The 16016-nt window shown below is 38.4% G+C and overlaps 1 protein-coding gene across 11 annotated transcripts in view; it reads right to left on the bottom strand.

The window, feature by feature from the left end:
• The window catches only part of ROBO2 (roundabout guidance receptor 2), a 1105399-nt gene that overhangs the window by 25129 nt on the left and 1064254 nt on the right, over positions 1–16016 (bottom strand). For all 11 annotated transcript variants that reach the window (XM_026845322.1, XM_026845314.1, XM_026845338.1 and 8 more), the window contains 2 exons: positions 11089–11349; positions 7629–7843 (listed from right to left, as the gene is read on the bottom strand). In XM_026845322.1, the coding sequence (XP_026701123.1) occupies positions 7629–7843; positions 11089–11349 (476 nt within the window). The remainder of the gene's footprint in view (positions 1–7628; positions 7844–11088; positions 11350–16016) is intronic.

Genomic DNA, 16016 nt, shown 5'->3' with positions numbered 1-16016 from the left:
ACCCCCACCCCCCTCCTCCAGCAGCTGTGTTAGGAGGGACCGCCTGCCAGGCTGGAAGCGTAGCTCAATTCTCACAGGGATGTGAGCTTTACTGAGATGTCAAAGTAGTTGACAACAAAAGCAAACAATGACCCCAACTGGAGTACTGCATCTAGTTCTGGGGTCCTCAGCACGAGAAAAGACATAGACCTGTTAAAGCAGGTTCAGATGAGGGTAACAGAAATGGTCAGAGGGCTGGAACACCTCTCCTGTGAAGAAAGGCTGAGAGAGTTGGGGTTGTTCAGCCTGGAGAAGAGAAGGCTCTGGGGAGACCTGACTGCAGGCTTTCGATGTATAAAGGGGGCTTATAAGAAAGATGGAGAAAGACTTTTTACCAAGGCCCATAGTGACCGGACAAGGGGCAATGGTTTTAAACTGGAAGAGGTTAGGTTTAAATTGTATACAAGGAAGAAATTTTTTTACAGTGAGGGTGGTGAGGCACTGGAACAGGTTGACCAGAGAAGCTGTGCATATTCCATTATTCGAAGTGTTCAAAGTGAGGTTGGACGGGGCTTTTAACAACCTGGTCTAGTGGAAGGTGTCCCTGGATGTTGCAGAGGGGTTGGAACTAGATCATCTTTAAAGGTCCCTTCCAACCCAAACCATTCTATGATTCTGTGACACTCTTGGTTGCTGGAAGCAGAGGCAAAACTCTTTATAACTGCTGGTCAGCAAGCTATCGTGAGACATATACAGCACCCGCAGCTGTATGTGACCAGGTAGCTAAAGGTGAAATCTCTACATCATTTCTACTGCTTCCTGAGCTATTCAGTTTCCCTGCATAAGCATTTTTTTCCCACCAAAACTTGCAGCTGTAAAACTCCAGCTTGCATTGCCCTCCAGAAGTGCAGACATTGCCCAGAAGGCACGGGAGTGCTGGAGCTCAGCCCGGGCATCTCAGGTCACCATGTAGCTCCGTTAACATAGCACACATGGTGACTTCTTGTTAAAGGCATCGACTGGCCTCTTCTTTTCCAAATCAGATGCACATTTGTTTCCCTCTGAATAAAAACAGAATAAGAGATGCTGACATCCCTTTCAGATCAGCTGTGCATTTTGAAATGGAATGAAACAGGCTTTTAGTGTCTCCTTTACATGCAGCTCACTATGCGTTTTCCAAAAGCACATTTGAGTTTTTACGCTTTCTGGCAACTGTAAATTTTACTCTTGCTGACAGCAGCAGTAAATGCTTTATGCAGAACAAAATCAACTCTGTGAAAAGTTGAACTCTGTTTTCTTGCTCTATAAAATATCTCTTGGTGCTAATGCAAACAGAAAGCTTCTTTGCTCTCAGGGAGAGGTGAGAGGAAAAGAGGTGCTAGCTTCTTGTAGACTGCATGCTACTGCTTTTAGTGGCATTTTGCAGGCAATAAAAATGCTATTTTTCTTTGAAAAATGTACTTTTGCTTTACCTTAAAAAAAATCTAATGCACTTGTGAAGTAAAAGCTGCTCACAACAAATCTAACACTTTTGAAAACTCCATTAGATACTTTTCTGTACGTACCAAACTCTCTGTGCATGCTTAAAGTTAACAAATGATGTCACTGGAACTTGTATGTGTATGGTTATGTGCTTTCCCTCACAAGACCATTAAGCACATGCTAATATTAAAGCCCCTGCTCCTCTGTAGGGTTTTTTTTTTTATGAAACAGGGCTAAACTGCTTAGGTTTGTGAAGTACAGATGAAGGCCTTGGGGACTGATGTACAGGAGAAAGACAGTCCTCTTTTGGATATATTTGACTGCTGTCAGGATTACAGAGAAAGAACGTTCACTGATTTTGGTGGAAGTGTGGAATGAAAGGGGCAATAGTAATCTTACCATTAAAATAAGAGAGAATAATAGAATCACAGAATCATCAAGATTGGAAAAGACCTTGAAGATCATCCAGTCCAACCATTAACCTAGCACTGACAGTTCCCAACTACACCATATCCCTCAGCGCTATGTCGACCCAACTCTTAAACACCTCCAGGGATGGGGACTCCACCACTTCCCTGGGCAGCCCATTCCAACACCCAACAACCCCTTCTGGAAAGAAATACTTCCTAATATCCAGTCTAAACCTTCCCTGCTGCAGCTGAGGCCATTCCCTCTTGTCCTGTCACTTATTACTTGGTTAAAGAGGCTCATCCCCAGGTCTCTGCAGCCTCCTTTCAGGTAGCTGTAGAGAGCGATGAGGTCTCCCCTCAGCCTCCTCTTATCCAGACTAAACCCCCCCAGTTCCCTCAGCCGCTCCCCGTACGACCTGTGCTCCAGACCCTGCACCAGCTCCGTTGCCCTTCTCTGGACACGCTCGAGTCATTCAATGTCCTTTTTGGAGTGAGGGGCCCAAAACTGAACACAGGAATCGAGGGGCGGCCTCACCAGTGCCGAGTCCAGGGGTCAGATCCCTTCCCTGTCCCTGCTGGCCACGCTATTGCTGACACAAGCCAGGATGCCATTGGCCTTCTTGGCCCCCTGGGCACACTGCTGGCTCCTGTTCAGCCAGCTGTCAATCAACACCCCCAGGTCCCTCTCTGACTGGCAGCTCTCCAGCCACTCCTCCCCAAGCCTGTAGCGCTGCTGGGGGTTGTTGTGGCCCAAGGGCAGCCCCCGGCATTTGGCCTTATGGAAACTCCTCCAGTTGGGCTCAGCCCATGGCTCCAGCCTGTCCAGGTCTCTCTGCAGAGCCTCCCTACCCTCAAGCAGATCAACACTCCCACCCAACTGGGTGTCATCTGCAAACTGACTGAGGGGGCACTCGATCCCCTTGTCCAGATCATCAATAGAGATGTTAAACAGGAGTGGCCCAAAAACCCAGCCCTGGGGGACACCACCCATGACCAGGTTTGAAGGGGCTGAATGCAGAATACAAACATGATCACACTTCAAAAACTAGACCTGGTCTTATACTTTACATTATACTTGGCCATAAATGCCCAAATCTTTAAATGTATAAACTCTTAAGTTTTAATATTTTTATTTTGGGGTGGGAAACCCTAAACAATAGAGGTAAAAATCATACATACATATTTAGCACGTTATGGGTTCAACCATAATTAATGCCCTTCATAAACGTTTAATGAAAAATGAATTTATGTCACTTAGCAAAATTTATTTGTGTTTGCATTTTCAATCTTTCTAGATTTTTTGGTTTCCATATTGCTGAAAGGCATAAAAATTTCTCAAATTTATTCAAGCTGCTAGAAAAGAAATGCACACAGAACATTAAGTAGTTGCTCAAATGTTGCTGAGCAGTAAAATACTATGATAAAGTGGCATCTTGCTGTGTCTCTATTACTTCTTCAGCACTAAAATTAATTTATGATCAGTCATCAATTCATTTACATGTCGTTTTATGCTAAATCCATCGGTGCTGATGAATGCATATCCCTAGATCCATTAAGCTAGAGTAAAGTCTGTGCTTTATAATATGACCCTGCTAATTGTTGCATTACCATTTTTATGAGATACAAAAAGTAGCAGTTTCCTATTTTCTGAACACGTATTTAATCCATGAAAAACATTCTTCCTATTAAATTCAATCTGTCTAACTGCTTATAAAATGGAATCTTTTGCTATAGGTATCCCTAAGCAAATCAATATAAACATTGAACTCTGCCATGGTAAAATATGGCTTATGAAAATGATTTTGTGTAATTTTCAGGAATTATTCCATTTGTGCTCGGATACAATGAATGAGCAACTTTTACCATACAGACAGTGATCAGTGATTCTTTTAATCAAGCCCAAAACATGCCAAATAAGAGATTTTCTTTCTTGCCAAGCTATACCACGTAAGGAGATGGTTATAATTTCAGATCTGTATAATACTATTGAGTAAAAAAAAATGTTATCCATTTGCACTGGTTCTGTTTACAAGAGTATCTCTCCACTTACACCAGTTCATATCAGTTAGGTAGAAAAGGGCTTATTCTACTTTCCATGCTAGTTAAGGGTGTATCTCTTATCTCTCCCCTCAGTCAAAATGCACCAGGACTGAAGATGTAACAGCTCTCAGTACCAGCTTCACTGGTGGTGCTGAGGGAAGAGAAGATAAGGAGAGGGCAAAGAAAACTGCCAAACCATAATACTTTGATCTGACAAAACCTAGCGTTTTTCTCAGTGATTTCAGTGAGAAGCAAATTAATTTTGTATACAGTAATCATATGCAATTAATTAAGTCTATTAAAGTAGAATAATATAAGATTCTTCCTGACCATTCTTGCCATAGCTCTGCATGGCAATTCAAAATAAAGGCAAACATAAGCAGAACAAAAAACATATTTCATTGTGCCTCTGAAAGTAAAAATAACCCTAAATAATTGTGAATTGAAAGTCAAGTGAGCAGAAATTTTACATCTGCTTTTCAGTTCTTTTTTTTTTTTTTTCCCCTAAATCAGAATCAGTAACTCAGTATCCTAACAAACCATGCTGTGAATGAAGCAAAACTTTGACTTTAATTTCATATTTCATCTCACAAACATTCAAATACAAACCTCCCTCACTGAGTTTTCTTTGCAATATCTGGAAAATGTTAAGATATAGTTACTGTACATGCCTCCTTTCTTTCACTTTATTATACATGTCAACATTATGTCTCTGCCACCTGCAAAGAGGAAAGCTTAATAGTGCAGATTAAACCCTTGTCTGAATCTTCAGTTAGCTGTAACTAAAACTCAAGGGCCTGGAAGACAACCTGACTTTTAAACAGTTTAAAGGAGCAACACTGTGGTTTCAGAAGAATTTAGCAGTTTGAGCTCGGCTCACACAGTGCCAGTGTTTCCCCTCAGAGAATTCCACATTTGGCATTGCATGAAAACCTCGGCCTCAACTCAGCCATAAAGAACAAAGTACCATTTCACTCTGAGAGTGGGTATTTTCAAGTCATTGCTGAGGCATGCAAGTAGTACAGGGTGAGGAAACTCACCCTGCTCACTGTACAGCAATTCTGTTCGGACGAAATCTGGACCAAGGGATATCAATTTAGATTTCTCACATACACTGAACTCATAGGGCATGGTTCAAAATTAACAGAGATATTGCTTGATCTGAATGATCTGTACTCTTGTGCCTCCAGTTTTTAATATGATGTTTAAAGAAGTGGAAATGTGGTATATAAATTCCTAGGAAAATGCTGGTTTAAGTCACCAAAAGCCCTGTGAAAGAAGTAGCTTATGTATCCTCAGAGTAAGAATGAACAATTACTTGTTCTACAATATTCTAAAAGCAATTCAATTCAAGAACGAGAAACATCTTAAAACAATGAATGAAATTTCTTATATACCCTTTTAAACACCAGCAAATGCAGTCTGGAAGAGTTAACAGAAAGATACATAAAAATTAGTTGTCTTTTGAAACAATTTGCCCAAGCATAATAAGCAATTTCCTTCCACCCCTAGAAAAAAGCCCCCCAAAAAGCCCACAGAAAATCAAGGTTTTACCCAGTAACTGACAAAAACAAAAGTAGCTTTTTTTTTTATTCAGAGAGTTTGCCATTTTACAGATCATTTAGACTACCACTGTTGACTGTATTTTTGTAAGGCTATAGTTGCATAGTTGTCCTAAGTCAATCTAAGTGTTGGCTATACACTATAGGGGCAGTTTGCTTCCCTTCCAGCTGCACATTCCCTTCCTGTAGCACTGGCAAACACCTTGCCATGCAGCGAATCAGATGAAGGAACAGATCCAGATAGTAATTAAACAAGAAAAAACAAGAGAAAAACCTTAATTTTCAGCTGGATGAGGCCACATCAAGATAGTAGTGAAAACGAGTAGGAGTGCATTTGGATCACCTTAAGTGCACTCCCAGTCTACATTACCAAGATCTGACCAATGTCTTCCAGAAAAATACACCAGGATTTTTTTAACACTCCAATAATTAAATATTTAACACTCCAATAATTAGAACAAGCTTGAATGTTATTCATAAAAGGATAAATTGTAATAAGCACAGAAGTCTATGAATTGGAACAGAAATGCAGCTATTCCTTACTTTGCACTAGGCAGGGTAGCCCAAAATATTAGGTGAAAATGCAAACGGGGAAAACATTAATTTTCTGATTTACAGATATATCAACATTGACATATTAATACACATCAAATGGAAAATATATAGCCACCTGATTTTTTTTATTTATTTCCGTATTACCAGTGCAAAACCCTTACTGCTTTCCTAATGGAAAGGCTTCTGAGCCATTAGTGAGATATGCAGAAATATGCAGAATTATAGCCTGAAGGAGATTACACTAGAAATTCAACCGAAGTGACTTAACATACTCATGCACTAATAAGTTAACCTTCTCAATTCAAGGATTTAAACTTTAACTCTATAGCCTTCAGTTGGATCTGGATTTAAAAATCACAGCAGCTGAGATACAATTCTTAAATCTTAATTAGATTGGCAAGCAGTCTGGCCCTAGGGTGAAGGAAAACCTGGGAAGTAGGATTAAGCTACAAACTATTTAATTCAACAAGGGAAAAGGAAGAAAATTATAGGTATTGATGCTCCATCACTGTTCCTGCAGTGTTTTCAGAACAGTAATGTTTAAGTAAGGGTGCAAAATCCTTGGAATTTCAAAGGTAGGTCCAGAACAATGAGATGAAATTCAGTGGCACTATGGTAGTAAATTGTACTGAGCAAGTCTCCAAAGTGTCCCTTAAGTTACAACTAACAATCACTGTTTTTCCGCTGAGACCAAAGACTGAAGAAGCACCCACTAGCTTTTATGAGCTCTGGGAACCATGTACATTTGGGTCTCCAGTACAGCTGTACATTATGGATACAGTACATCATATAGAGGTCCAAGTTCAACCTAACGGGAAAGATATTGATGTTTACAAAAAGTAGATTATGTCCATATAAAATCTGTACTTTTCAAAAAGTGTCTTTTGTTGCCTACTTTTCATCAAAAGCAATTTTATTCCTTCAGACTCTGTGCATTAGTCTAGCATGCCTTTCTAGGTCCCTTTTGATGATTCCTGTTGTACCTTTCTAAGGCAATGCAAAGGGCAAGAAGCAGTGAGGGAAGGAGTGTCAGAATAATTAAATATCTTCACTGAAAGGGAACAATTACTAAATTCGGCAATACAAAGTAGGTTCAAAATATACATTTTCCTACATAAATGATGTATTTATTCTACAAATAAATGTTGTGCTGATCTAACTACACTTATTCTGAAGTCTTTTAACTTCCCTGTGTTCATCTGTGAAAGCATTTACCCAGCAAAATATCTAAAAGTGCTTTAAGATAACATTTTTATGCTGCTCCTGATTTATGAAATATATATTCCTAAGCCTAGGTCTTCCCCCTCCTTTTTATGTAACTGGCTTGCTTCTTCAGTAGAGTGAACTTTTCATGAAAGCTAGGATATAATTGAGTTTTCTTTCAAGTCTTTAAAGCTTTTTAAAATTCATGAAATTTCTTATCATTTTGCAGCAAAGCAAAGTATTTTCAAATCCTTCTTTAACTTTAGTGTTCAATATTAACACATTTTAAATGTTACAGAAATAGAGTGGAATAAATTTTCACTTAGAAAGTGTTTGACTGATGATGTATTTTACTGTTAGGAACAAGTTGGTGTCTCTGTTAACTGTGTTTGGTTACCTGTCACAGAGCTGTCCAGATTGTCCATACTGGAGCCTGGAGTATGCTCTAGACCTCTTAGCGGCCTACTGATTTCTACAGTTTCTTCTTCAATATCATCCTCATCATCCTCATCATCTGGAACATCTGTTTCCAAATCTGAAATAAGGTTTCCAGATACATATCCTAGGGGCGGAACTGGAGCCTGAGGAGGTTGTGTATTGCTTTGGATGTGCCTACAGGAACAAAGAGGAAAACGTCATCAGAATGGTTGCGGCTTTGTACCCCATGGTCAATAGAAGATAATTCTTTCAATAAGTCCTGAAGTAGATTTACAAAATCTTCTTGTTAGGTCAAATTCAAGAAAAGTCAGTTCAGTTATTCACCATAGCTTCTAGTACCAGAGTACCCACACACTTTCCAGTCTTAAATACACTTCTCCTACTGTAAGATGGGGAAGGTCAAGATTGTCCTTTTACAGATGAGGAACAATGCACCCAGAGGCTATATATATCAAGTAGGAAGCCCATGGAAAAGCACAATTCTGAATCCCAACCTAACATATATGTCTCATCCAATATTTCACTTTGCAAATCACATGTTGAGCCAAAGTTAAATTTCACTCCTGCTTAAACAGACTCAGTATCCTCAAGGAGAATTCACCCAAAGAGAAGGAAATGACCAGTAGGACAGAGAAATTTTAGAGTTCAATGAATCCATTATTAGCGAGACCTTTTTAGTTTGCTTTATTCCCAGTAGTTAGTTGAGTTAATTGCAGCAGTATTAGGGCATGCATGTGTGAAATTACTGCATGCAGCAATCAGAATTAAAAAAAAAAAAAACAAAACAAAGATAAAAACACTGCCAGGATAGTTAAAGGGCCAAAGGCAAGCACAGGACTCAGAATTTAATTTGTGTGGCCTCTTAGAGGCTAGAGAGGAAAAGAACAACCATCAGGTTTCAATGCAATGCTCTCCACAGCACTACAGGTACACAGCAAGCTGTGCCAGGGGATGCAGGCATGACTGGCTTCAGCATAAGAGCATGTACCATGCATGAAACTGCTGACTTAGGCATGTGGGAATCCTTGGGTGGCTGTACATGAGGTGCTGTGACCTGATTCAAGCTGGCAGCGCTCTGGACGGGATCCAGGATTCTGCTGGTCTCTTGCTTGGACAGCATAACAGAAAAAATTACAACTGTCACCTGTGGTTTCCTAGCTCTAATATATTTTTGATGAAAACTTTGTGCTGTATTATTGCCTACACTTGATAAGTGCAGTAATTCTCTTTATTCAAACAGCTTTTTCTTTTTCATAACGTAATTCTATTGGATCTGAGAATGTCACAGTAAATGTTATGTACCAGTGGAATCTCTCTCCACCTTGGTGTAGGTTTTAAATTATTGCTTATTCTGAAGATTATTTGCAGAGCAAATGCTTCCCTTCTGATATACAACTTCCTTCTGATTAGTAGTTCCTGAGTACTTTCCTGTCTGGACATCAGGTTCTTAGCTATGCAGTGTTCAAAACACTGTGCTAAAGGGCACTACCATCTAACTAACCCTCAATAAACAGTGTGATTAGCTCCCAATCAAGCAAAATACTTAAGTATATGCTTAATGTTAGGCATGTCATAGAACAATTGAAGTCAATTTTTCGTGTACTTGTAGTTAGTTAAGCATATACTTAAGTGATTTGCTGGATCTAGGCCATAATGCTTATGTACTTTTCCAGTAATCTCTAATGTGCTCTTTCTTAAATTTCCAGTTGTCTGGTCTCTATATTTCTCTTCTATTACTCCTACAGTAACCTACATGACAGGTCTCACCTTGTTTTGTTTGCCCTTGCCCCTACACTGGACAGGTTAACTTTGTGAAAAGAAAACTAAGAACTCTTCCTTCCCACTTAAAACAATGAAGGACTTTCCAGTGACTTTGACCAGCATTCGCTGAACAGCATGACATGTATCTAGGCAAGCATTATCAAAGCATTAAACAATTCCATGTCACAACTACTGCAAAAATAATTTGTACTTGCAACCCTCAATACCTCTTAAGTCCTAGTATGAAAATAGATTATCTCCTCTATATTTTTTTCCAGAGTTTCATGATCAATTACTGTGACCTAACACAACAGTGACGTGAAAATCTGCGTATTCCTAAACACATTATGAAAGTTCCCAATCAACTTTAATTTTTCCAAAAGGGAGCAAGACCTTTCCTGTCAGCTGTGTGAAGCTTTGCTACAGACTCCTACTATGATACCTGCTCCCAGACTGGCACCCATGGTTTGTAGGCATAGAAAGGGTAACAGCTGCAAAATGCAGCAGCAACTGATTGTGCAGACAGGGTATGCATCTGTGTGCTGGCTCACAAATCAGCTACCTTAAACAGGCCAGGTCTAGCTGCTGCCTGGGATTTGGGTCTGTCCCACGGGCAGGCCGAGGTCGGTGCTTGGCAGCATGGCACTGCAACAGGACCAAAGTACCCTGTTGATTGCGTGCAGATTGCAGACAAGCCTCGAGGCTTTGACAGTGTCTGGGGAAAACAGCTGGCTTTGATTTGGCACCGCCTGCCTACCTGCCTGATCTATTTATGGTAGCTCGAGCTGAATAACTTTGTGGCTTTATTTACCAGGGAAGAAAGGCTGCTCCTCCGCTGGCAGCACGCCATTCAGTAACTAGCTCTGCTCCTCTCCTCCGAGATTTGCAGGCTTTGTCTGGATAGAGAAGTTGTAAAAGGACAACTGCCACTTAGGGACCATCCAGAAAGCAACTGACCTTCACTGCTTCCCCAACCTGGTGCAGTTGACAAGTTCTTTTTCAGTCTCTGAAGAGATTGCTTCTGTTTGTTTTGCAGGGGAAATGTTACTGTGGTATTTGCTTGCTCTCCCTTTAAATAGGCATAAAGCTCTCTAAAACGCTAGATCCATTTTGTAAATACTAACAACTTCCTTCCTGCCATTTCTGTGTTTTTCCCTATGAATCAGAAATCTTCATGGTATTTCAAACTATGGTCAGAGATGCAAATGCTTCATTCTCATGTGACATAAGGTAAAAGCTGCTATATTCTATTTCAAGTGACTAGCATTATTTTTAATCAGTAATTTAGAACCTCAATATTTTTAAAAATCCTAAAAAATCTTTTGCTAGCCTGAACACAGAGTACTCTGAGCTGCATAAAAGCTGTCAGTAGGTGGGTGTTAACAATTTAGTTGAATATATGTAAAACTCCAGAAGAATATTTTTACATATCTTTAGCCAAGATTTCACATAGTACCAAGCATTATGGTTTAAAAAGCAGCTACTAATGTTTAAGACTTTCACACTGTAGATACAGTTTTGCTATTTCTTCTTCTATTTTACTGCTTTGGAAACATTACTGAAATGTTGTTGAACAGAGTTGATATTTATGTCATCAAGGAATAAATTATTATCATGCTTTCATTTCCTAGACCACAGGTGTCCCCTTCAAACATTACCATGTCTGCTTTGCTATATCAAACTGGTAAGCCCTTGTTAATTCATCAAGGTGGGCTTGAAGCATTGGCTGCATCTCCTCTCGTGGAGAAGGCGTGAGGGTTGCAGTTGACTGTTGTCCAAAGGAGATCGCAGGTGATGAAGCTACTCCTCGGACAGGAGGTGTGGGAACACGATCATCGTCTTCTTCAAGCTCATCCTCCATGCCCTGATGTAGGTAGGTCTGAACCGGCAAAGGTGGACACCAACCGTCACTGTCATATCTAAAATAAAAAATTTTTAAAAAGTATATCTTGAATCTCATCTCTGCCATGCAGTAGAGGGTATACAGGATTTCTGCTACAGTCTGAACCCTCAAAAGCAGTGTGAGCTTTAACATTTATTGAAAATAGGGTCATAATTGCTGAAATTCTCCTTATTTAGTTTTTAGTTGAGTCTTTAGTTTTTCCCACAACAGCTAAGCAACTTGAACAAGATGTGCAACAAAAAAATTACTGATCCATTATCATATTTGTTAATGGTTTTTAGATAATGTTACACCATAATCAACATCAAAAATGAACTAACTCACTTACTGGATCATTAACCTAGGAGAGCGCCTGAAGATTGATCCAGAAATGAAAACAGCAACATTCTTAAAAAGGCAGAGCAAGATTTACGTAGTTGCACTTATGTCCTTCCTTACTTCCATTATTCCCTTTATTTGTCTATAAATTTACTATTTGTTTTTATTTTGTAGCCTAAACAAGAAGCTACACTTTCCACATAAATTCTGGTCTCTTCACACTGCATATAGGTATCTGCTATAATGTGTAATACATTCATGTCACAGCAGCCCTGACCCTAAGCATATGCTACGTCACAGTACCAGCTGATAAGAGACATTAGCATACATGTTGACAGCTCTGCCAGCACCCCACCTCCTACCCAATTTTTACTGGGGCTTACCTAGACAGTGCTAAATTTCTGAACAGTTTCCATGTACATTCCCTAAGTAAATTAAAAGATTAATAACTACCAGTATTCTTCAATACCAATTTCCCTCTCTTTACATATAAGAGATGTTCTGATATGTTTATGTGGTTCAATTTTTAATCTTATACCAAAGGTGTAAGGGGTGATGATACATCTGATCAGGACTAGAAGTTTTATATTCTATTACCACTGCTTATGCAAGCTTTGCCAGCAATTCAATCTTTTTCCGTCTCTGTCCTCATCACAGAACCTTTCAATTCAGTGTTGTATTACAGTATCACCCCAGGACCCTGTCCCTTAGAGACACCAGCATCACTCAAGACACATAAACCCTAGTGACTGTGGTCATTCCCTGTACATGCTTTTCCACAACTAATTCCCTAATCTGAACATAACTTCAGTTGTGCACAGCTCTGCTGACAATCACACCACTCAAATTCAACACTGTCTACTCTACCCATCTTCAAAACATCCAGTCAGCCTGCAGTCCCTTGAGCATCTGAACACATTTATTCTTAACTCCCAGTGTATTCTAAAATACCTCAGGATAGACAGCTCTTTTCAAAAGGCAACCAGACAACCAAAAGCTCTCACAGCTCCTTCACTGTCAAACCATCTCACATTCTAAAGACCATTCCCCAAGCATCATCTAAGTCACTTTATCTTCTTTCTGCCTGCAGGAACTGCTGACTCTCTTTTCTGCAATGCATTGCGTTACACAGTTAATTTCTCAAACCAGTTTAAAAATACTCCTTCAAGGCTTCCGATTTGGAAGGAAGGAATTACCAGTTTCCAAGAGAAAAATGAATCACTGACAATTTTCTCAAGTGTGAAGCTGGGTTACAAAAAGGCTGGAAACACTGACACAGAGAAGTTTCAAAACCTGTATTATGAACAGAACATTTACTTTAAGCAAAACCCAAAGATTTCTAAAATTAACTAAACTACTTTTTCCTTATTCAAAAGTCTGTAGTCTTTATTTAAAAGATCCAGGATAGCTAAAATAACCTGACTTAATCATCCAAAAGTCTGCAGAACACCTGTCTTGTAATTAAGGCAGGTATCACTTTAAATCTATATCTAGATAAAACCACATATAGATACACAAACATACGTACGTGTACAGAGGAACAAATAAATGCTGCATCTTAACACTTGGCATTTAGGTGCTTTTGAGTGAATTATAATTTTCATAACACAGAGGTTTAAGAAAATGTTATCTGACACATATTCAATTCCTTAGGAGACAAGATATGACTAGCTCTATTTGTCTTTCATTGCAATATTCACTCATGACATTGCCACCCAAGATTGAAGGGACCATCCTAACTCATGCTGCTAAAAATGTATAGTGCAACAGCTCTGCCACTTACTTTTACTCTCTCAACCTCATGCTTTGGTGTAATGGCTTCTTCTTTAAAAGGGACAGGGCAGAAGGATACTCCCTAGTGACTTTTCAGTAATGTATAAATGAGCTTTAGATGTCCTCACCTTTTGACCTTACTTGCTTCAAACCCCCAAATGTTCAGTTTGATAGTAAAAAAGATTTCTTAGTAAAAAGATTCTGCACAAGTACTGTATCTTTACCTAGATTTTGTTTGAAATGGAAAGGAGCCTAACCCTGAAGTTCAGGACATTGAGATTCAAGATTTCAGGTACAAGAACCTTTGTCTTTGTAATGAAAGATGTCTGAAAAAGCCACCTGTTCTAGCCTACGTTTTACAAAAAAAAAAAAAAAAAAAAAAATCTGCAAGAAAAAGCTAGCAAACCTAACAGACTACATAGTAACTACATCGCATACAAATGATACTTATTGAAACTTCTGGAGCCAGCATAGTGAATATTGGTTGCATGCATGTTCTTTTAGGTTTTCTGAGTAAATACAACTTGGTGAAAATGCAACCTTTTTCAAGTACTTCTTAGCACCTTAACTTCATTAGGGACCTCTGACTGTAATTTCCTGATAATTAAGTCCCTAATAAGTTCTGGTTAACAACCATGACTCTCTATTTTTCTAATAATTTTTATCCTATTCTCGGCACTTTTATGCTATAGTAATTTTTTGCTATTAAAAAGTTTGGTTCATTACATTGATACATTTTTTTTCTTCAACATAAAAGATAGAGGTGCTAGATAAGGGGCACATTCTATAACAATTCTCTTTCATTACACACATTATTGCAACAAAGAAAGCTTCCCACTCTAGGCCTTGACAGAAAGGAATTTTTGATGCAAGAAGTATTATCTTCCTTAATTTATCTAGAGACAAAAAATTACTATCAAATATATTGACATCCAGCAGCTAATATTCCAATTTAAGGTGTAATCAATAATAAATAAAAATAACCAATGATAACAATATGAAGATTGCCTTTGTTGGGGTTGGCTCAAGACCGTGAAAAATACAAATAGATGATAATAAATAAGTAAAAGGCATATCCTTATTGTCAAGACAATTAGATAAAACCAAGCAAAAGCATGTTCTCTGAAAAGAGAAGGAAAGGGAACATGCTTGATTGGAAAAGACAGACTTCCAAAACTGCAGTATATACAAAAATTAAGGAATACAACAAGGAACAAACACAGAGCTTGTAGAAGACCATAAAAATGGGGAAAGTTTCACAGGAGACAGCTTGCTAGGAAAACAACAGTATAAACAGACTTTCTTCAAAGGTTAAAAAGGAATTTAAGACATCCCAAAACCCGCTACATTTTATAAAATGGATGCTTGGATTAACATGTTCACCTTTCCTTATGTGTGTTGCAGTTCATGGAAAAATGGAGGTGAATGCAACCTCGGTTCTTCTTGGGAGAAGATGGTAGAGAGAACTAATAGGTTTTTTTTTTCTTCCTTACCTATGATTAAGTTAGGTGACTTTTTGTTTCATTTGCTGTTATTGTGGATTTTCTTCTAAAATTTATAAGCCAATAGGCCACTAGTGTTAATTTATAGTAAGCAACATAAGGTGTCAAAACTGTTTAGTTTATCTGGGATACTCATACTAGTGAGTGAATTTGAGTTATAGGAAGACATGCACAGAAAATAAGTTTCTGTTGGATGCCAACTTCCTGGTTTTATTGCTCTAAACATTCACCTTTCATATCACGTTGTAAGAACTTTAAAAATGTCTTCATTTTTTTCTGACTGGAAGTTCATTTTTCAATTGTAATTCACAATATAATTACATCTGCGTGTAATTAATTCTAAAATTAAAAAACCATTGAACTTGTCATACATAGTGTACATCAAAGCAAATCAAGAAAAACAAAACAGTTTAAAAAAATTGCTTGGGATTTTTTTTTAATCCATATGTGAATATTAAAGGCAACATAAGGAATATGGTCTATGATTCATTTCATTTTAGCATGTTGAAAACCATGGAAACAAGATCAACTCCTGAATTCAGAACAACCATTAGTATTGGATACATCCTCAGGAAGTATGGGCACTGCAGATTCATTGGGTTCAGTGAAGTTGATTGCAAATTACTGTAGCTCAAGACTGATCCTGTAAGTCTTCAGATTTTTTTTCTGTTTGGTAAAATGTTCTTAGAAGGTATTGTTACAACCGTTGTTAATGAGATATTACAAAAAACAGAGAAGAGTCATTCAAAAGATAGAGGAAAAACTAAGTCTGAATTGTTGAGAACCGGGAAAGCTGGTGATTACCTTATCCTTAAATAACCAGCATTGTGACCAACATCATTCCTTCCAGCTAAATAAGAGATACTTTATGCGACCGAGGAGTCAAGCCCTGTGTCACAATGGGTTTCTCTAGAAGGTGTTTCCATTTACCTTTTATGCTATTTCACTGTCCTGAAAGAAAAACCAAGCTCTTTACCTTCTGTAGCTTAATTATTATAGTGAAATGGCTGCACATGTGTTTTAAGAATATAAACTGATAGATTAAAATTATATGGGAGAATAATCTTAAATTTATTTTAGATTTTTATGA

This window comes from Athene cunicularia (assembly GCF_003259725.1).
Source record: "Athene cunicularia isolate RWA chromosome 1 unlocalized genomic scaffold, athCun1 chr1_part1, whole genome shotgun sequence".
NCBI lineage: Eukaryota > Metazoa > Chordata > Aves > Strigiformes > Strigidae > Athene > Athene cunicularia.
This window is presented reverse-complemented; position numbering and strand designations above follow the sequence as displayed.